The following is a 23,911-nucleotide window of genomic DNA, read 5'->3' as shown; positions in this document are numbered from 1 at the left end:
TGTAACGGTAAGAGCCTGGAAGTGAAATGGCCTAGGTTCACAAACTGGGTCACAATCATTTTTGGGGGGCAAATTACTAACCTCCCAGAACTACAGCTTCCTCATGAGGCTAATGATAGTACTTATCTCACAAAACTATTTTGAAGCTTGAATTCATTAATACATGTAAAATACTAAAAGTACCTAACACAAGGACCTAATATATACTAGCTTATGGCTATAAAACAAGTTTCTGAAACGTGGATAAGAAAAAAACAAAGCCCACAATGTAAACAAGATATTTTATTGAAATAATTACTAAACAATAAAGTTACAGGAGTAATTAACATAAGCATTTTAGAAATTAAATTATATGTTGAGTAGTTAAGAGACTTCATAGATTCGTAAGTTGTTATTAAGGAGTTCAATATCTGAATTGGGAAAAGAAAGCATAATTTTCAACCACGGAAATGCTTAATTCTTCAAGGAATCTTCTCGGCTGTAAAGACTCGAGAAGCTTGTCTCCTGGCCTTGAAAAGGAATTTTAAAAAAACATCAATTATAAGCTAGAAGTCAATTAACTAAAATAGGTATTATCGTTCTACTATAAAAATAAAATCTGGAATTTTTTTCAAGATAATAATGAAAATTCTTAAAGAAAAATTACAATCTCAAACTTATGAAATTAGGAATAAACATTTTAAAAGATAAGCCATAACGAAATTAAATAAATGAAACAGAATGTGGTGCCTTTTTATGAATAATGATCAAAAGTAAAATGCTGGCTCAAAGTCAGAGAGACAGATAAAAAGGCAGAAGAGGGCCAGAAGGAGACAGGGATATGAACAAGGAAACTCATCTCCCTCATTATGGCCTTAAAAATATCACTTCAAAAAGCTTTTCAATGATTGTGCTATTTTCACAACCTGAGTTCCAAATCAAAACATATTAAACCAAGCTGAATTAAAACAAACTAATTAAATCAAGTTGAGAGTAAAGGATGGCATAATAGAAAACTAAGACTGTAGTGAGGTAATTTAATAACTGTGTATCAAACTGTGAAAAAGAGTTGAGAAACATGGTTATTATATAAATTTATATTTATTATTTGACTGAACTGAATTAGAAGATATTTTTTAAAATAAATCCCTTCACCTAAACAAGTGCTCTAACATCTAGAACAGGGTCTGGAATGAGTAGATACTAAAAATATTAATATATTTATGTCAGAAATATGTTATGGTAATTTGAAGACAGCTGCCAGGATAAAAATATTTTTGAAAACCAATCACTCTCTTTGAATAATAGTTGCATGATTATTAACATATCATAACTAATCATAAGTCCAAATATGAAGAATAAAATATAAAATATAATTATAAATAACTACTTCTTGGTACACTGTAAAATACCAAATTTGTTTTTAATACAATTTAAAAAGTCATAGTTATTACTTAGAAGAAAATGGACACTTTAAAACCAAGTTATAAAAACTAACACAAAATAAAAGTCATTATTTTGTCCTTATTTAAAGCTACAAATTTCTGATGGCCTGCAGATCAACCAGTATGTCAATATTTGCTGAATTCCTATAGTATATAAAACACTGTTAAGAAGAACAGAATTATAAGACATAGATGCTAGAAAAAAAACCTGAAAAGAAGGCTTGGAGGTGACATGCAAAAACAATAAGTTATGTTAAATTACTAAGATTACATATTTACGTTTTTCAAAAAGTAGTATCTTTTCAACAATAAATGTGAAATTGTTCATATAGGAGGTGAGCAAACTTCACACTATGAGGCTTTTTTTCCTTACAGAAGAGGCAATATTGGGCAGGGCTTTAGATGCAAATTGCCTAGACTAGAATCGTGACTGCTACTTAGTATCTGTGTAAGGACAGGAATGTAAGGACTTCTTTATGACTCAGCACTCTCATCTGTAACATGGGGTTGTTGTGTGGATTAAATTAGTTAATATATGTAAACTATTTAGGATAGCATCTAGCACAGAATAAGCATTATACAAGTGTTATTTCTATCTATTATTATTATAATCATATTATATTTATTATTCCCTTTCTACCTGGCAGTATTGTACATTGTTAGCCAAGTTATGATTCTTATAAAGACACAGCTACACAGTTCATGGCTCAAAAACAATGAAACAACATGAAATGCACAGTGAAAAGTCATTTTAGTATTCTAACCCTAACAACGACTCAGTTTCCAAAACTAGAAAGATGACAGCTAACTAAAATGTTCAGCTAGAGTCCACAACAATATTTAACCACTCTCAAAAGTTATGTGTATATTGGTGAGCAAGGGTCTTAGTACTTTAAAATAATTTAAATGAACCCCTAACTTTATCTGGCCAAATTAATGATAAGGTGAAAAAAGTGAATGCAATTTTGGTATTTAAGTCCTTGCAAAGAAATCTTTTAATGTATTATAATTAAACTGAATAACCTCTTAAACAATCTTTGCCTTTATATATCATAAGGCTGAAAAGACTACTCTAACTTTATCTCTCATTTCAAAAAATTATAGTCCTTTTCCCCAAGATCCTATTATTCTCCATAACTGGTTCTTTCTAATCTTCTGTCTCTTTTCTCTTTAGAGGAAAATAAATCAATGTGAAGTACTCAAATAGGGGCATTATTTTAAGATTCCAGGGCCTGTGCATTTTCCAGACTTAATGTGCTATCATACAGTTTCAGTTCATACCAACCAAAGGTTTTCCAATTTCTAGAAATTTTTCTATAATATATCGCTCATCACTTAACTGCAAAGGATAAAGACAAGAGGCAACGCTAATGAAGTTAAATTCTGGAACTATGAATATCCCCAAGTACATAAAGTAGAGCTTCAGGAATCATAAGAATCACATTTTAATAATTATAAAACCAGTATGAGGTCTCTTTGGATTAAGTTAGGTTTTCTTACCATACATGTTGTTAGGATTCATCACTCACCTGACATTAAATATTAATTATAAAATTGAATATTTTTTGAAGCTCTAAGTAAATGACAGTCATTAGTTACCATTTCAAATTTAAGGATGCCTATTCTAGAAATTTAAAACCATAAAATGTCTTTGCCAACTTAATGAGATAGAATGAGGTGCTAGGAGATACAAAGGGATAGCACTGATTTTAACTAAAAATTCCAAACTTTAAGTTCAACCTACTCAAGCATTACATAATAAATATTTAGATACTTACAATTTTCTCCTCTGGAGAAAGTGCACCCTCTATTGCCACTATCTGGTATTGCTTATGTTTTAAATTTCCCATAGATTTCCGAAGTTGCTTGAGACTGCTGGCTTCTATGTCTTGCTTTAATAGTTTCTGCATTTCTCCAGAAGGACATCCAGGGTCAAATATTAGTAACCATAACGTTCGGTTTTTTCTCTCTTCAATTCCAACAACTGTTCGACTATGACCTACCAAAAGATTAAAAAAATAGCTATGTCATATTATCTATAGCTATACAGTCTCTCTATATAGTGTAAACACGTGTTTAGAACATAAATCCACATATAGTCTCTCTGACATATATATACCTGAGCTCTCCCACGACACCAGAGTTCAATTCTACTTCAGTTTTATTTTGTTCAATTTTAGTTTTCTAAAGGCTTCATTATAAAAAATTCTGCTTCTACTCTGCCACACTTTTCCTTTCCCAATCCCTTGATTCCTCTTATTCAAATTATCTCAAATGAAAGAATCTAAAATTTACCTATTTATCTATTCTGGAACAAAAACTCTCATGGTTCCAAAGGCAAATAAAAGTAAAATTATATATACTAGAATATCAATGGGGAAAGCTTAATCTCTTATAGCTTATATTCCTAAATAATGAAATTCCTAACATTTACTTCTCTTTATTCCTGTCAATTCAAATTATCAATTCAACAAACTATATTAAGTATCTATGTGCCAGGTACTATTCCAACTAGTAAGATATACAGTAAAAATCAAAATAAACACACTTGTGTTCGTGGAGCTTATATTCGAATAGGAAGAGATACTCTATAAACAAGGTAAATTAAGTGAAGTAAATGCCAGTGGTGGGAGATTAGGATAATGAGCTACACTTTGAAATAAGGTGAGGTCAGAGCAGGCCTCACTTAAGTGGCATCTGGGTAAAGATCTAAGAAAGTAAGGGAAGAACAAAGAAGGAAGGGTAAACCAAAAAAAAAACAAACAAAAAAACCCCAGCAAGTCCAAGGGGCCAGAAGATGCCAGGAGCAAACATCCTTCATTATTCAACAATATATTGTACTAACAAAGTAGGTCTGAAAATCAGACTAATGTCACAATACCTCCCCATTAACCTATCCTAAAGTAATAGATTGTTGTTTTATAAATAACATTGTTATCTATGATTTATACTAACCTTGATGCTGAAGATAGATAGGAGGTTTAGTTGTACACACTACCTTTGGACTTCCTTCCCTCTCTGAAGAATAATAGTTCAATATCCACTCAAATAAGCGAGGGTGTGTACCCAAAGGACCAGTCGACTTGTGAAAATCAACAATACGGCACCTATAAAAAAAATTTGACAAAATGGATTATGTAGAGAATATTTTTATATACTTTAATAGAGTTTTAATAAACAAAAAATTCTCAATTTGGAGCTAATTTTATCTAGTCATTACTTCTCTATGAAGGAAGAAAGAAAACTAATTTTTTATTAACTTTGTTAATTAATTTTGCAGGGAAAGTAATTATTTAAATAACTATTCACAATGCTGATGACTAATCTAGAGGTTGCAAACCTTTTCTGATATATAAACTTTCCATGAATTATAAATGAGGACCACACTTGGTTTTTAAGAAGTCATCTATATATAATCTGGGACACAGTTTTTATTCTAATGTTTAACCCTGATGATCAATGAGAAGCTGACTTATGATTTTAATTCAATAGCCATTTGCATATATCAAAAATATCCTGAATATTTTTCCTGTCAGTTCTCTCAAATTCCAATAACACACAAGAATGCGTGTAAAGATCATCGAAAAATACGTGTGTGCCCACATCTATACATCTCCTATTTAGCAGTGGTATTCTATTTTCAAGTGGAAGTCACCCTTAAATAAACAATTTTTTAACCAGAAGCACTGTATATATCACTAAACCATTATTTTAAAAAGGGTCAAGTATAACCAAAAACATTTAATAGATATTTAAACAGATACCTGTACTTGTCCCTCTTGTACTTTAAACAGATATCTGTACTTGTCCCTCTTGGTGATAAAACACCCAAATTGCAATGGTTGTTAACCCTAGCCTCAGCAAATTTACTGCTGATACCTTGCAATTGATTACTGAGTTTTAAGTGCTCACATGAACTTCTGAATAAATTGTTTAGAAATAGAGTGCTTTTGGGTTAGCAGTTTGCATGTTTACATTTAGAATATGAAATAATACCTACAGAGTATGATTCATATAGAGTGCAAAAGGAAGGCATTTCAAATAACTAGTAAACAAATTCAGGGTATATTAATAACAAAGATTTACTAAACTATTTAAGGTATCAAGAAAAAAGCTGGACATATCAGGCAATTTAAAAGGAAATTTTCCTTTCCTTAAGAATTACTTAAAAGCACAGAACATGATAGACTATATATAACTGAAGGTGTGAACAGATTGGCAAAAAGAAAAAGAAAAAAGCAGAAATAATTTTAGAGGGCATTAAAATAGTTTAAATAATTCAAGAAAGTTACATGCACAATATTATTTTCTGTTTAAAATGGAAGAAATATTTTTACCTCTAAAATAAAGAAAATGGAGGGATCATAATTATCAAACAGGTTACTAAGCACTTTATTATTTTATTTAATTGTTGTTTCAATTCTATAAAGTAGTTCCTATTAATAAGTTCTTTTATCAATGGTGAAATTAGAATACAGACAAGTTAAGTCATTCAGCTAGTAAGTAGGAAAGCTAGTATCAAGTTTAGGCAGTCTGACTCCAAAGCCCAAAGTCTTAACTATGGTACTAACTGAGATCTTACAATTGACAATTCCAGACTCAAAGGGAAGAAGTGTGCAACACAATGAATCAAACCCCACACTCATGGGGAAATTTCATAATATCAGGGCCAAGAGAAGATGTGAAAATTTTCCAAAAAAATAGATATGTAAAAAAAAAAAAAAAAAAATGAGAATCAGATGGCACCTTACCTTCTCAACACTAATACTGGTTTACTAGAAGTCAACAGAGTAAAAACTTAATTTGTCTGAAAATGATTTTAGAAATAAAGCCACCCAAACTATCATATAAGTAATAAGGACTAGACACCTTTTCTTAGAAGTTAAGGAAGCAAGTGCTCAAGCAAAAGGGTATAATCCAGAAAAGAGAAAGACATGGAATCCAGAAAAAAATCCAGGTCTCGTTACAAGAAAACAGTGAAGAAATGCTACACAGTAATATCTGTGGAGAGGATCTAGAAGGCCAATAATCCAGATTGGCTCAACTAGGACAGATGGCTCCAAGGAGGTAGTGTCCAGAAATAAGGAGGACTTCAGATGGAATGTTTAGAAAAACGTGGGACAATGATGCAAACAGTAAAAGGGGAAAAGAAAGGCAATTATTAACTCAAGAAAAATGTTTAAAGCTTGTTAGAAAAGGAAATAAAATTAGCAATGAGCAATAATGATGTAATGATGTTTACATCTAATGATGTAAACTCTGACTTTAATAAAAATTGAGATTTAATTATATTTTAATTATATTAAAAGGATTGAAGGTAAGCAGGTGGAAGATTTAAAAAAAACACGATACTATCTAAAACTGATAAAATAAGAAATAGTTATGAAAGAATATTATTTAAAAACAATGGAAGTGACAGTTGCCTGTGAAAAACAGAACTTGAGAACAGACAGGAGCATGAGATAGGGAATAAGTTGCTAGTTTTCATTATAAGCCTTTTAATGCTACTTAATTTTATTTTTTAACTATTTCTTTGATATAAATATAATTTAAAAAAACAAAAAAGCTCCCATATAGGGCAATAATATTTACTTGGGTTTTGGGTACATACTTTATCCTTAGGGAGGTCAGGAGTGTATATACTTCACATGCTCCAATCCAGGCCTTTGTTCCCTGTAACCTGTTATTAAGTTGAGAGGCCCCCTGAGGATCAAAACCTTCCTTCCATGCATCTTCAATCATAGACTGAATTTTTGGAATGCAAGGAATTGACATACCTAAAATCACACAAATAAACATGTTATGTGACAAGTACTAAAGTACTGAAGAATATCATTTAGCAGTACTATTATATACTATAGAGGAACCTACAACACAGTTTTTAAGACAGTTATTCCTGACATCTTCTATCATCTTCTCTTCTTCCAACCAGAATTCAGATTTCTTATGTAAATATCCCTTAACTTTGTTGAAGCTATAATTGTCCCTGCTATATATTAATTCATTCCACATCAAACAAGTTTTATCATATGACAAGTTCAGAGTCATACCTTTCAAGCAATCATCATAAGCATCATTTTGTAGTAACGATGAAAGAAGCATCTGGAAATTTCTGTAACCGCAACCCCAACCTTTGTCACCTAATGATGAATGAAAGTGATCCACCATTGTAGAAAGCCACACATGCCTCACATCTGTGGCAGCATTCTGATAATACCTATGAAGTGCTTCCATAATTCCTAAAGCAGAAAAGAGATATAGAGATTTAGAATGATTTGTTATCATCTTTATATGGCTACCTCATACATTTTTAGTATCAACCTCTACCTCAAGCTACAAATCTAAATCCTGCCAATTCCATCTTCTTCTTTACCTTCTTACTGCTCCAACTTTAGTTCGTGTCCTTGGCTTGTTACTACAATCCAATTTTCCTAACATCAGCATATTACCTGTTACACAGAATTGAAATTGTTTGCATCTTTCACCTCTGCATTTGCAGAGATTTTATTATGTGACAGAACTAAAATTTGAAGTGACTGTCCCAGGAAAAGGGTAAACATATGCACAACCTTTCCATGTTCTAGTCTTCTGATCTGGGTAGAACTGGAAGGCCAGTCACTTGAAGTAGAAAACACAGGCCCATGCTTAGGAAGTGAGTAGTTTTCATAGAGATTTTTGTTTGTTTGTTTTACTACTATCTCTCAAATTTTAAAACAAGGTATTTGGTGAGGACTGTGGATTTTCATGGGTTTGGTGGCAGGGAATATGGAAAGGATACACTGCTAATCTTTTGTCTAACAATAAGTAACAACTGAATGCAAGAAAACAAGCTGTTTGAGCTCACGTGTACACAACACAATTCAGTAATACCCAGGAGGATTCCTGCAGGCTTAAGGAATGGCATCCTATTAATGTGTATTACATTTATTATAAGAGAACATAAAACTTGAGGAAGCAAATTTTCTTTTATTTCTCACCCAACTAAAAGATAAGGAAGGTGAAACACTCACGAGAACAAAACAAATTTTTCCAAATAAGTACATCCATAGTACTGGGTTGGCAGTTAACTCTTTTAGCCTCCTACTAAATACAAGAGAACCTCCACCCTGTCCTGTGTATTTTCTACAGCCTGGGCAGCCTGACAAACATTTCTATGGTAAGGCTACTTGGTAGTGTCAATGGGCTACTTTTTAAACTTCTATTATTATAGCTCAAGCTAGTAAAACTTTATACTTCACTACTGTGCTGCCATTAAAAGCACCATTCGTGCAAAAAAAAAAAAAGAGACAAGAGAATAGAATTAGAATAGGTAATTCATTTAAGAGTAAATTAATTCAGGAGTAATCAGAGAAATGCAAATTAAAACATTTATCATCCCATGACCCACTAAATGGCAAAAATTAAAAAGTATCACCATACGAATTGTAAGAATACACAATGAATGCAGATTACAACTACTATGAAAAACAATTCCATAATAACCCTAACAAAGCTGAAGCTCTGCATTGATCTTTTTTTTATTTTTGAGGCAGAGTCTCACTTTGTTGCTCAGGCTAGACTGAGTGCCGTGGCATCAGCCTAGCTCACAGCAACCTCAAACTCCTGGGCTCAAATGATCCTTCTGCCTCAGCCTCCCGAGTAGCAGGGACTACAGGCATGTGCCACCATGCCCGGCTAATTTTTTTTTGTATAGATATTTTTAGTTGGCCAACTAATTTCTATTTTTAGTAGAGACAGGGTCTCGCTCAGGCTGGTTTCGAACTCCCAACCTTGAGCAATCCGCCTGCCTTGGCCTCCCAGAGTGCTAGGATTATAGGCGTGAGCCACCACGCCAGGCCTGCATTGTCCCTTAACATTTCAGTTCTGGATATAATGCTAGAGAAACTCCTGAAGAAGATCTGTTACTAACTTATCACAGTAAAAAAATGGAAACAACCTAATATCTGGCAATATGAAAAACAGGTAATTTGTATATAATTCATAAAAAGAAATACTAGAGAGCAGCTAAAATGAATGAGTACAGCTGCACAAGCCAATATATTTGAGCAAACAAATTTGCAGCATATATATCCATTTATATGCAGATTAAACACATGTAAATTATATATTTATAGAAATGTACATACACATATGATTAGAGTATTCGAACATGTATGAGACTGATAAATATCAAATTCAAGGTAATATTTTCCTTGTTAGAGAGAAGAATTAGAATCAGAGAAGTTGTACATAAAGGGCTTAAAATACACATAAAATGTTTTATAGCTTTAAAAACTTTTAATATGGCAAAATATTAACATTAAAAAAATCTGGGTGGTGGGAACAAAGCTGTTTCCATATAAATTTCGTTACTACACTAACATATATACAAAGAAAATAATTTTTAAAAATACTCATCACAAAAAAAAGGCATGCTTTGGAGTACAGCAGACCCTACTGTGAATACTGGCTGAGCCAATAATTAACTGGGTAACTTTGCCTTTGGGAAGTCATTTAACCTCTTTAAACATAATGACCTCATCCAGATTATATGACAGTACACAAGAGGATGTTTTTTTTTGAGTTAAATGATACAATGGATATAAAGCTCTTCTTAGTGTCCATAATGTACTGAATGATAAATAGAATAGCAGCTAGCCACTTGTGGCTACTGAGCATTTAAAATATACTTTTTCTAATTGAGATGTGCTGTAAAGTAAAAAATAAAAAATGCATTTTGAAGAATGTATAAAGAATGTAAATTATCTTATTAATTAAAAGATCTCAATATTATTTAATATTGATTACATGTTGAAATAACATCATGAATACATTCAGTTTAAACTATTAAAATTAATTTCACCTGTTTCTTTTTACTCTTTTTAATATGGATTCAAGAAATTTAAAATTATACTGTGTTTCCCTGAAAATAAGACAGGGTCTTATATTTATTTTTCCTCAAGAAGACACCCTAGGGCTTATTTTCAGGGCATGTGTTATTTTCCCCTCAAAGCCTCAGCTTACAGCACACACAGGATCGCTGGGACCTGACAGGGAAAGCCGACCTTGTTGGTGGGGCTGCCCGCACCTTTCCAGTCACCTCTGGGATAGTAGCTGTCACAATGGGGCAGATGAGAAGGGCTGCTCATCTTCTTTACCGCTCTGCGACAAAATGGATGGGTTGTGAAGATACACTGCGTAGCCACGCCCATCACTGGATCTTATTTTTGGGGTAGGGCTTATATTGTGCAAATGCTTAGAAATCCTGCTAGGGCTTATTTTATGGGTAGGTCTTATTTTGGGGGAAACACGGTATGTGAGGCTCATAGTGTATCTCTACTAGACAACACTGGTCTTCTAGACCATCGTTAGTACCCAACAATTTTTAAAAGGTTCATTTTTAAATGTCAAGTAAATTAACATAATATAAAAGAAAATTATCTTTTAAGTGAATTATTTATTGTAAAAACAGAAGTTCAGAAGTTTCAAAACACAATACATTTTAAAAAGATATTTGAACACGGTCTTATGCAAAACTACATAAACCATGGGTCATGAAAATTAAGCAAAATTCAAATGATTTTGATTACTTCAGTGGTATATGCAATATTAAAACTATGATTTTGGTGTACTCACCAGAAGTTTTTGTTTTTCCATCATCAATACCAACTGCTAGCGATTCCATCATATCAACTTTTCTTCTATGAAATTCAGATGGATGCATTCTTCCCCTATTTACTTCTATCTCCATATTTCGCAGTTGCTGCTGTTTGTAGCCTCCAGAATTATCTAAACCATATTGTCTCTATTGAGACATAAAAGACACAAAAAAACCTCACATAACTTTTATGTCCCTGTACCTTGATGAAGATGTAAACTTAACTACAATTTTATTTTAAAATATTTTTGAAACATTTTGGCTTATAGACTTTATATAAGTCAACTTAAAGATTTTTAGGAAACCTAAATCACATACATGCAGATCCCTGACTTAATAATAATCACTTCTCTATAGGCAAACTCTATGGCAAGAGTTCTGAACATATTGTTGATTTTTTCCAGGAAACTTGTCAGTCTTTGTTATTTCCTTCCCAGGCTGGTCCACAAAGGCCTACTTATTTCATAATTCATTCAATCAATCATGACACACAGTAAATGAACTATGTTCTGCACACTGGACTGAGACTCTCAAATTGTATGTAAACAACTAATTCTATCTAAAGAACTAACTTGCAAAGATAAATAACAAACCTCCTTAAATATTGGAAACTTTTTGTATTGATAATGTTCAAAATTACATAAGGCATAGAAGACTTAGGAAAAGCCCATTTTTTTCTTCCTCTGAATCCCGGTGGGAAAATATTTTGCAAGTAAATGAATCATCAGTGAGAAAAAAAATCCTAAATTACATCTTCCAAAGCATATTCCAAGGAAAAATGCACATGTGAGATGTCAAAGAAAAAAAGAGGTCAAATAAGTCTGGGAAAATTATGATACGTACAATGCATGTTAGTATATTAAAGGCTCTGAGAAGTCCTGAAGTATACAAACCTGTTTAATTGAACACTTTCAAAACTACTCAATCATAAACCCTTTTTATTTATACACTATCCTATTAACACATAGAAAAAGAACATTTAAAAACTCTATGAGCAGGCCGGGCGCTGTGGCTCACGCCTGTAATCCTAGCTCTTGGGAGGCCGAGGCGGGCGGATTGCTCAAGGTCAGGAGTTCAAAACCAGCCTGAGCAAGAGTGAGACCCCGTCTCTACTATAAATAGAAAGAAATTAATTGGCCAACTGATATATATATAAAAAAATTAGCCGGGCATGGTGGCGCATGCCTGTAGTCCCAGCTACCCGGGAGGCTAAGGCAGAAGGATCACTCGAGCCCAGGAGTTTGAGGTTGCTGTGAGCTAGGACGCCACGGCACTCACTCTAGCCTGGGCAACAAAGCGAGACTCTGTCTCAAAAAAAAAAAAAAAAAACTCTATGAGCATTATTAGCACAGATGATGCTAAGGTCCACAAATTGGGATTGAAAAAAGGAGAAATGGATGTTAAAAATGTAAATGTATTAAAAATATAACAGAAGCCACCAGTTTAGTTCAACAGATACCACCACCCACCTAAGATAAATAAACTCTCAAATATCATCAAGAAGCATTTTCCATTAAAAATGGTTCTTTCTAAATACCTGAAATTGCAATCTGTAAAAGAACTGAAGACTCAGGAGACATTAATTCTAAGTATAAATTTCATTTTCAAGTATCTATACAAACATTTAAATTCCAACTTGGTTTCCTAATTTGCCCCATCAACTTACAGAGGTTTGAATCCAAGCTTTACCACTTAATAGCTGCCTGACCCTGAGCAAGTTACTTAACCATTCTTTGTCTCCATTTCTTCATCTGAAAAAAAAAGAAGGGGGGCTAAAATAACTTCTTTATGTATTTATTATAAAGATTTTTAAGGTATTATATATGAAGTGATTACCCCAGTACCTAATCAGAATGAGTACTCATAAATGGTGGCTGTTATTAACTATAAAATATATATAACAATTTTTTTAACTATAAGGACAAAAATAATAGGCTGGAGTTTTGAAAGCATATTTGAAAAATAGTAACTCTACCAAATCAAAATACATAATTGTTATTAATCTTTGTACCTGTAGCTTCCGAAATTCTTCTCTTTCTTGTCTTGATTCCTCAGATTTCCTCTTTCTGTCTTCTTCTTGTTGAAGCTGGTGAGCCAATTCTAGACCACTAGAACACTGGACTCCATCCATGCCTGTTAAATATTTTTAATGTTCAAGATGAAATAACTACTGTAATCAAAGCTTATTAATTAATACATATTTTAAAAAGAGTAAATGCTATTATTTGTCATTTTTCCATGACCATAATGTCATGGAATCACCAAATCTAGCAAAACTTAAAACTGTTTCTATAAGGAATAACCTCCACATAAAGAACTAATGTTCACTGAGGGTTTAAGCTATGACATTTTCATTAATTATCTCATTTTATCTTCATGACAACCCTAAGAAGTAAGTATTATTATTTGCTGAGGAAATCAGAATTTAAAGAGGTTAAATAACACCCTTCATTGATGCCTCTTAACACAACTAACGCAGACTGATTTTTCAAAGAAATACTAGGGGAGAAAATGAAAATAATAGAAAACATAAAAATGTATGCTTACAAAGTACAAGTGTTAGATAACTTAATTACAGTTTGGACCCAAACAAATGGTACAACTTTGTAACATCTTGCCCTGCTTCCTCTCTACCCAGTGTCTACCAGATCCATTAGTCAGTAGCTGGCCAGTATCTTGTCTCCCTAACTCCACAACCTGATGGTTAAATTATGTTACTAAATATTCCTTCTTTTCTTTCAAGCCTCTCAACAACTGCTTTGGTCTCCCCTTCTTTCTATTTGGTCCCCACTTCCATTCCTGGGATATATAATTCACAAATGATTTTTAGTATACCCTGATGCTATCTACAGTGATTTACTGAGATGGTATCTTTCTCGCATTACCTACTATGGGCTTACAGCATAATATATGTACCTATACAAAGCCTATCATAAAGAGTGAGAATTATCAGATATACAGCTTCAACAGGGTTATCTATCTTTCCACAGTACTATCTTGCAATCTTGTCCACAGGAAGATAAGTCACTGGAATAGTTAGTAGAAAACCACCAGAATAGAGAACTATTCTCAGCTAGGGGTTAGGCTGAGTGAACAGGTAATGCTGTCCATGGAGATCACTGATATGTAGTAGGGTCATTGATACTGGACACTAAAGATCCCTGCATTATTAGGAGCTATCTATGTACCTTAAGAAACTATAATAGGGTAGAACACAATTGTTTTCTCTCAGGGTCCACTTTATATTTTCTTTTAGTGGGTTTGTAAAACTTACATAGGATCTTTCCACTTATAAGGCATCATAATGAATGATTAATTAAGCAATGCCACTATTAAAAAACACATGGGACAAAGGAAACTTTTAGAAGAGTCACTAAAAAAACCAATAAGTAATTTTGGAAGCTGGAGTAAACAGCTAGAAATATACTGAAAGACATTTTGGTTATATAGTTCATATTCATTTTAAACTCATATGTACCATACAGCAGTTTCTAGTTTAACAATTTTTGTTGACCAAATGCTAAAATCAATTACTTCTAGCTGCTAAAGGAATGGCCTCAACTTGTAAATATAACATTTTTTAAATTGCATAATATTTGAAATCATTATCTTAAATGTTTGTACCCACTAAATATTGGTGCTCTGGGGCAAAACCCAGGATGCACAGTCCTGGTTTGGATGCTCGTCAAATAGTTTATCCCTTACAACTTTTCTGTGAAACAATTTATAAAGAAAAAGTTGCAACTAGATAAGGAACAGATTCACTCTTAAAATAGTAAGGGGTTTGTTTTGTTTTGTTTTGTTTTTTTGAGACAGAATCTCGCTTTGTTGTCCAGGCTGGAGTGAGTGCCGTGGCATCAGCCTCGCTCACAGCAACCTCAAACTCCTAGGCTCAAGCAATCCTGCTGCCTCAGCCTCCTGAGTAGCTGGCACTACAGGCATGCGCCACCATGCCCAGCTCATTTCTTCTATATGTATTAGTTGGCCAATTAATGTCTTTCTATTTATAGTAGAGACGGGGTCTCACTCTTGCTCAGGCTGGTTTTGAACTCCTGACCTTGATCAATCCGCCCACCTCAGCCTCCCAGAGTGCTAGGATTTCAGGCGTGAGCCACCGTGCCCGGCCAATAGTATGGTTTTTTTTTTTCCTGTATCAGAATCTAAAAATCAGTATGTGTCCTAGGAAGTAGAAATTAAATCACAACATATTCATCTTTAAACATATAAACATACCTTGTTGAAAGGCGTTTTCTTCTAAATGCAAGTCAACATGTTCCTGGAGAATATGGTAATTTGTACATATGAGCCCACACATAGGGCAGTCATAGAGTGGTTGATCACAGTCTGTATAAGAGACATAATAAAGTAGATTTTATTTTTTAAACTTTTATATTTTTCATCCCATGTCAAAAATTGTCTACAACCTTTTAACCTATAAAAATAAGAGCTTTTTATAGTTGGATTTAAAAGTTATTTCTCCATGTCTAGGGTCAAGATGAAAGACTGAACATAGCACAAACCTCACTTATCATTCAAAAAAAAAAAAGGAAATATTAACAATAAACATTCAGATCTGTAGCCAAAACAAGAAAAGTAGGAAAGAAAACCAAAATGGAAAGTAGGCGCCAGTTTGGATACATGTTTTTAGAGCTAAATTCTCAGCACTTCCCAAAATGAGTGGTGGTAAGGTGCTGAACTTTAACATCTAGCATAAAGCTGGGAATTGGGACCATACTGACTATCTCAGAGCACAGATTAAGGAGATGTATCTACCAGATAGCACCATAACCAGATAGGTCCAGCTTGCCAATAACAGAAGCAGCAGAACCTCTGCAAGACCAAGGCCTAGCAGATAACAGGCACAGAAGAGGGACACAGAATTGTGCATATACAGAGTGAAAGCACTAAGCAATCCATACTAACAGGCCTTCTCTGGAAGTGGAGACACAACAGCCAAGGTAAAGGAATTATGAAACTGCTTCACTGGGAGGAATCATGAGCGAAAACTCCCATAACAGATGAATACTAAAATTTGAATTGCAAAACACATTGGGAGAGCTAATGCCAAGAAAAACAGTCCCCAAATCCACAAACTGAAGAAGTCACTTATGAAGAAATGGAGCTAACAGTAATTTATAAAGGATTATAAAATAAGTATGTTTCAAATAGTCACTGAAATAAAGGAGAAACTGAATCTTTGAAACCAGGACAGAAAGCTATGAAACAGAAACAGAAAGGTAAAAAAACAGAAATGTTAAAAATAAATGATATAGGCCGGGCGCTGTGGCTCACGCCTGTAATCCTAGCACTCTGGGAGGCCGAGGCGGGCGGATTACTTGAGGTTGGGAGTTCGAAACCAGCCTGAACGAGACCCCGTCTCTACTGAAAATAGAAAGATATTAATTGACCAACTAAAAATATATATACAAAAAATTAACCGGGCATGGTGGTGCATGCCTGTAGTCCCAGCTACTTGGGAGGCTGAGGCAGGAGGATCGCTTGAGCCCAGGAGTTTGAGGTTGCTGTGAGCTAGGCGATACCACGGCACTCACTCTAGCCAGGGCAACAAAGTGAGGCTCTGTCTCAAAAATAAATAAATAAATGAATGAATGAATGAATGAATGATATAATCATTGAAATAAAAAAATTCAATGGCAAAACTCAAGAGAAAAGGAAGTATCTAAAAGTATTCAGAAAATATTTCCAAAAGCAGCACGAAGAGATAAAGGTATAAGTAATGCTGCAGAATATAAGAGAGGACTTTCAGCTAGTTCTCTACCATAAAATGCCTCAGAGTTGGCCAAGGAGGCCTTTGTTCATCTCTTTGATCATCACACTACTGCAAGCCAATCCCTCCATCTATTCTAGTTTGAAGTGATCACCAACCTTCCTTAACACTGAACCATTGCACCTTATATCCCTGTATACTTTCTTTACCACCAGAAGTCTAATAAGCTTCATAGGTTAGCCATTATCATTCAATGGAGTCATCCAGGGCTGACTTAACCACCAACACTGTTCTGAGACAGTTAATCTATTCTAACTGGTTATTGGCTATGTCTTAACAGTCTTTCAATATTTGAAGTACATCCACAAATCTGACCCAACCTATCACCCATCCCAACTTCCCAAGGCCTACTACCTCATCCTCCAGAAATCACTGTTTATTATCAGTCAGCCTCTTTATATCCACAATCTTTCTCTAAATATTCACTTAACTTTCTTGCCTTAACTGAAATCTGGTTGGCCCACGAGACCCCATTTTTCCTATTGCCCCCAACACCCAGGCAATTCTTCGTCCATAATTCAGGGTCCTAGAAGCAGAAAAGGTATCCTTCTTTGCTCCATTTCATCACTGTTAAACCAGTTTTTTTCCTACCTTTTTGAAAGTGCCATCTTTTTACTAACTCATGTTACCAGAATATATAACATCCCATACTTTTCTTAGTGGCTAACATTTTCTTAAATCCTACATACTTCCTTTCATTTACTACAGATTTTGACACCTGGACCAAAATCTTCTTTTTCTAGCCCTTATACTGTGATCATTCTTAGCAACTTCAATATCCATGGGGATGGTTCTTTGCCTTCACTTCCGATAATCTTGTTCTTCACACTAATTTAGCCACTGAATGGCATAATCATAACCTTGATTTGTCAGCACCAATAACTGACCACTTTTGAAATCTCAATTTCAAACACCCCACTTCTAACTACCTATCCTTCCACCTCACTTCTTTTAATTTAACCACACTAAAGTCTTTGCCCTAATTAAAAGCACCGATATAGAATATAAAGGCCTATTTTTTGTCATTCATCACCTCTCTCATGTTCCTATTTACTAGATTCCATGCATCCTCTACATCAGGGGTCCTCAACTTTTTGAACAGAGGGCCAGTTCACTGTCCCTCAGACGGTTGGAGAGTGTGGCGCACATTCCAAACATGTGCACTGTGGGCCTGGAATGACAGTCAGCTGCTAAGCAGGACAGGCAGTGGCAGCAAAAACACCCGGCGGGCCTGGCCAGAGAAATGTCGCATGTGGCCCACAGGCTGTAGTTTGAGGACGCCTACTCTAAATGATAATCATTCCTTTAAATTACCTGCAAACTCACCTAATCCATTTGTTGTCACTAAAAGTTGGTTAAATCTAGCTATCTACCCATTCTACTTCTATACGTCTAATGACATCCAGATCTTTTTTGACACACCCAAATATATGGACTCATAAGACTACCATAAGCCACACTTGACAACAGTTTACTGAGAAACTTACAGGCAACAGTGCATCAGTGGAATGTGTCTGGCATTTCTCATCAATGGGAATCCTTGCAGCAGTCCATAAAATTTTCATTATTAGCAGAGAATAAAATCATGTACTTAGAACACTCAAGGTAATCAATGGACAACTACTAAAATTACTAAGGGTTGAATAAGACTAGATACCTTACCTATATAAAAAAAAATTGATAATGCTTCTATAATCCTGCAAAAGTTAATTAAGGGGAAAAAAATCTCATTTACAAAAGCAATACAAACTATAATCTACACAGGAATAAAATGAACACAAATGTACAATGAAAACCAACACAAAATTTTATTGAGGAATTTAAAAAGATGGCCTGAATTCAGAGGTGTACCTTGATCTAATTTCAAACAAAATTCCAACAGAATTTTCACGAAACTTGACAAAATGGTTCTAAAACTCAAAGACCTAATGAAAAGGTGTAAGTTGACAATGAAAATGAAGAATGAGGGAAGTATTATCCTATCTGGTGTTGATGACATGTTACAAAATTATAATTTTTACAATGGTTCGATAATAAGAAAACAATAGCCAAGCAGACAAATAAAGCAGAACTAAAAGACTTACCCATCTAAATATGAAAACTTAATAAAAGATAAAGTATTATAATCACTGGTAAACCTGGTCCATACAGGAAAAAACTAAAAATTAGTTTTTTAGTTCACACAATACACATAATACACACACAAACACACACAAGCCAGTTGGAATAAAAAAGAAATGTGAAGAAAAAAATATAAAACATTAAAATTTTTAGAATAAAATAAGAGAATACCTTTTTGATGTCAGGGTACAGAATACTTTTTTAGACAATACACAGAAAACAAACATAAACAAAATTTAAATCCTGCACAAAATTAAAGAATAATCAATAGCAGATGGCATACAGTCGAAGTCAAGGATTAGTACTGAGAATATACTTAAAAAGCCACTGAGGAAGACAACTCAATAGAAAATTAGATAATAAATACAGTTGGAAAATGCACATAACTTAATAGAAACACATACAAAAAATACAGAATGCTACTTCACAATAAAGGAAATTAAAATAACTATGTGAAAAAGATACTTATTTCACTAAGAATAAGGGAAATACATTAAAAAAAGAATCCACACACTGACTTTTTATCTTTTACAAAAATTCAAATGGATTGTAGATCTAAACGTAAAATGCAAAACTATCAAATTTTTATTTAGAAGTTGGCAATAAGTTTTTACGTACAACACCAAAAGTGTGATCCATGAAAGAATTAAGCTGCACTTCATTAAAATTAAAAACGTCTATTCCACAAAAGTCACTGTTAAGACAATGAAAAGATAACTCAGAATGGGAGAAAATACAACATACTTCTCTGATAAAGAACTTGTATTCAAAATAAAGAATTCTTAAAGCTCAAAAAAAGAAAAAAAATAAGATCCTAAATGTGTATATACCAATAACAGAGCCTCAAAATACATAAAGCAAAAAATTTGACAGAGCTTAAAGGAAAAGCAGATAAATTTACAGTTAAAATCAGGGATTTCAACAACCTATTCTCAAAAATTGGTAGAACTACTAGTCAGCACTAGCAGGAAATCAGCAAGGGTATATATAATCTGAACACAAACAAGAGGAGCTAACTGACATATATAGAACACTCCACCCAACAAAGCACAATACACTTTAAGTGCCCAAAAAACATGTACCAAGATAGACCAGATCTTGAACTATAACACATATCTCAACACATTTTAAAAAAACAAATATTGTACAGAATGTGTTCTCTAATTATAATGGAGTCAAACTAGAACTCAGTAAACAGTCTAGGACAGTCCAGATGCCATTGAGCTGGTGGAAATAAAAAGAATACTCTCTAGAAACTGGACAGAAAGGTTTCAAATTCACTCTCAATATAGCTGAAACACCTTATATCTACATCAAAATTCTTTCTCATAATTGTATTTTTATATTGCAATAATGGCAAATGAACAATGTTATAGACATAAAATAGAATAATGCAGTAATCTGACTTACAAACCAGCTTTTAGGACCAGGTATTAAATTGAGACTACTGTTACTTTTAATAATTTGTAATAAAATGAACACTTTACCTTCTAATGGATTGTCTAAAAGATTGGCATGCTTTGTTTTCACGTGAGTTTCCATATCTTGACTACAATCCTCTATTTTTCCACAGAATGGACATTCGGGAAGACTATATACTGTTTCATAAATCGATCCTTTTCTTTCAGTTAGGCCAGACTGTTCTTCCTTACTTTTCAGGAATTTTCTAGATTCAGTTAAGTTCTCTGCATAAAAGGCTTCATGTTTTAAATTACTATCCTTAGGCAGGCTTTGAGCTGAATTTTTCATATGATTAGATGCACAAGCTGAATGAATACTTGAATTAACTTCTATTCTACACTGTAGGGTGTCGTCCTTTTTGCGATCTGAAGTTCCATATTGTATTGTATTTATCCTCTCAAAGTTTCTTTCCAGTGTATTGTGCTCAAAATGAGCAGTTTCAATATGAAAACACATTTCATCATAATTCACACCTGACAACTTGCAAAATGGACATACAACTTCATTTTCCATGTGAACAATTAGTAGATGAGCCTTCATGTCCGATTCTGAGGATACTGTTTCACCACAAATATCACAGGAGAGCATGGTATGTCAGGTAGCTAGAAAAGAACAAAACATTATTTTAAGTTTCAAAGAATTGAATAAAAACTCATTTCATAAAAAGATTTGAGACAATTATTTAGTATTTAATGCTAGGTTATTTAGATGAAGCAATTTTCAATATTTACCATTGCTCACGTATACAAACTTATTTATAAATCTCAACCAAAATTTCAGGTTTCTGGTTTCAAATGAAGGCGATAATGTAAACAAATAATTTTAAGAAAACGTAACATTTAAAAAATTGTCCATTACAGTTTAGGATAGAGACTTAGTTAAAAAAAAAAAAAAAAAAAATTGTCCAGGTAAGATAAGTCTAGTAAAAGAAAACAAAGAGAAGAAACCTGTTTATCAACTGATGCATCTAAACACAGAACATTAAAGTTGATTATAATGGTGATGGTAAATAAACACATCTCTAATAAAAGGAGTTAACACTTAAACAGCTTTATATGTATACAACTAATTTAAGTACTACTGTTAGAGTAAAAGATTAGAAGACAAGGCTGGGACAAATGCAGAGGCTTGCAGATTGGGTGCAGGTGTTAACCCTCAAGCAGAAGCTAACTAGAGGGTCTGATAACCAGAACAAGAACCAGCTTCAAATGGCTTGTCAGCTATCTCTGCTACCTTACATGAACTTTGGCTAATTATAATATCATTTCCATCGTGATTTCAAAGTTTCTATGCTCCTGAAATCACTATGACAGTTTCCAGACAACTATATAAAGTATGAAAATGGGAGGGAACCTAATCCTAGAAATGACTACCCAAATTTTTAGTAAAAGCCAATCCTTTAGTCTTAAATATTCCTCCCCTCAAGTAGTACAACTACAAAAAATCTAAAATCACTTCCTCCCAGTACAGCAGCTCTTTCCTGAGAGTATACTTTTGTTTTCAACAAAAAGGTCTCCTTGCTTGGCTTACATGATGTCCTGAAATTCTCTTCTCCCAGTGTTCACAAAAAACCTGGAAGAACCTCCACTCAGAGGCAGGTAACACTATTATCATTCTACACATAGGGAAACCTTGGCTCAGGCAGGTCACCACAGCCAGAAAACAGTGGAAGCCAAAATGCTAACCCAGCCATGCTCCATAGCCTGTACTCTCACCCCAAAGTCAAAAAGCGGAGGCGGCATGGTAGAAAAGAACACTTATTCCAGAGTCGAGAGAACTGGGTTAAAATATCAGGTTTCATCATTTTTTATAAGACATCTCATCTCTTTGAGGCTCAATCAGTAAAATTAGTTATACTAGATCAGTAGTCACTTTTGGATTTTATGGACTAAGGAAGTACTGGCTACTGACACAAAGGTAATGTTAAAAAATGATTTTTCTAAAAGCAGTCACCGCCACCACCTTTCTACTACACACCAGCGTTCAGCTAAGAACTATTTAAAGACAAACAGGAAAAGAAAAAGAATGACACTATTTCCTTCGTTTGAACAAATTTATCTTTACAACACCTCCCTACATTGTCTTCGTTTCTCATTTCTCTCCAGTAAGTGTTAGAAGGAAGTTCTCCCGATACCCCATCCCCAGCGGGGAATAACGTCACACCCAGAGTTTCTTCTCTTCCGGTGGCTGGGACGTGGCCAAATACCGGATACACTTACATATGGACTCAGAAGGAGCGGGAGAGAGACATAAGCAGCCTGGTGGCAGGTGCCGGGCTGGGTACGTGCTAGGGGAGGCGGTCGGTAAGGGCCGCAATGTCACAAAACCGAGTCTGCTCCAACAGCCAGAGCCAAAACACAAAACCAGCCCAGAAACTAAGTCAAAGCTTTAGGCGGAGGAATAAGGAATGCAACCGTCAGTTCTTACCCGCCCGGAAAGGAGGCAGCTGCCGCACTGAGCTCCGCTCGGCTTTCTCTTCGGTCCTCGCTGAAGAGTGCACGCGCGGCATCCAATACCTCTCCCAGCCAGGCCCTCCCAAGTACCAGAGAGTCACAGTTAACCAAGAAAATAATCAGGGACTCCAAGAAATCTTTCGCCTCAGTACCGCATTCAAAAGAGCACTTCCTTGGTCTTCCGGAAGGGAAGGAATCCCAGCATGCCCCGCTCCACGCCAATCTCGGATGTAGTGCATTCTGGGAGACGTAGTCATTTTTACATCCCTCCCTTTCCCAATTTTTTTTTCCTCCTCCCATCTGGGTTCCAATCCCTGATTTGCGAGGAGAGAAAACTAGACTCTGAGGTCTTGAAGACTCAATCTGAGTAAGTTTATACGGCGGGTCCTAGGGCAAGCACGAGTCTGCCTTACTCTGTCTATGGCCTCCTGAATAGCACTCTATTCTATTAGTAGTATTACTAAAATGTTTATAATTCAGGGTATCAAATTACAAACTATACTCTGCAGATGGAAGATAGGTAAGATAGGTTTTTCCTTGCAGTTACAAGATCACAGATATTTTTGTCATTCAGCCCTTATTTAATTCCACAAATATTTAAAGAGTGTTTATTAGAAAAGCATTCTGTTTGGAAAAGGAGCTGCTACAGTAGTACACAAAATCCATGACATTTGAAGCTGACATTCTTATGAGGCGGAGAAAATAAAAAGTAAATGAACAGACCATCATAAGTGCTATGAGGAAAATAAAACTGGGCTATAGAGATACTGAGATACTGATGTTAGGAAAGGTTTCTCCGAGGAGGTGAGTGTGCTGATGAAGAAACCTTGCACCAACAGGAGGAAGAGCATTTAGACACAGAAAATATCAAGAACAAAGGCCTAAGGCTGGAGCAAAAAGCAAACTTTGTGACCAGAGCATAATGTGGTAGGGGGAAGAGATTACAAAATGAAGTCAGAGTTGTAGACAGGGACCAAATCGTGTAAGACCTTGTAGAAAGCTATTAGAATATTTAAATAGGAAGATG

General features: G+C 34.5%; 1 protein-coding gene across 2 annotated transcripts; it reads right to left on the bottom strand.

Moving 5' to 3' along the window:
* Window positions 1-264: 264 nt before the first annotated feature.
* ZUP1 (zinc finger containing ubiquitin peptidase 1) lies at window positions 265-23,071 on the bottom strand. 2 transcript variants are annotated; one of them, XM_012753833.3, is made up of 10 exons: window positions 22,859-23,071; window positions 20,458-21,033; window positions 15,295-15,405; window positions 13,073-13,194; window positions 11,040-11,208; window positions 7,475-7,663; window positions 7,036-7,201; window positions 4,380-4,531; window positions 3,203-3,423; window positions 265-509 (listed from the first exon to the last, which is right to left on the bottom strand). In XM_012753833.3, the coding sequence occupies exons 2-10, from the start codon at window positions 21,017-21,019 to the stop codon at window positions 462-464; spliced, it is 1,740 nt and encodes a 579-aa protein (XP_012609287.1). In that variant the 5' UTR covers window positions 21,020-21,033; window positions 22,859-23,071; the 3' UTR covers window positions 265-461. The 2 variants fall into 2 exon arrangements, with proteins under 2 accessions (XP_012609287.1, XP_075859146.1); XM_076003031.1 differs by having other exon boundaries at window positions 20,905-21,033.
* Window positions 23,072-23,911: the final 840 nt, after the last annotated feature.

The sequence above is a fragment of the Microcebus murinus genome, chromosome 5, assembly GCF_040939455.1.
Source record: "Microcebus murinus isolate Inina chromosome 5, M.murinus_Inina_mat1.0, whole genome shotgun sequence".
In the NCBI taxonomy this organism is placed as follows: Eukaryota; Metazoa; Chordata; class Mammalia; order Primates; family Cheirogaleidae; genus Microcebus; species Microcebus murinus.
This window is presented reverse-complemented; position numbering and strand designations above follow the sequence as displayed.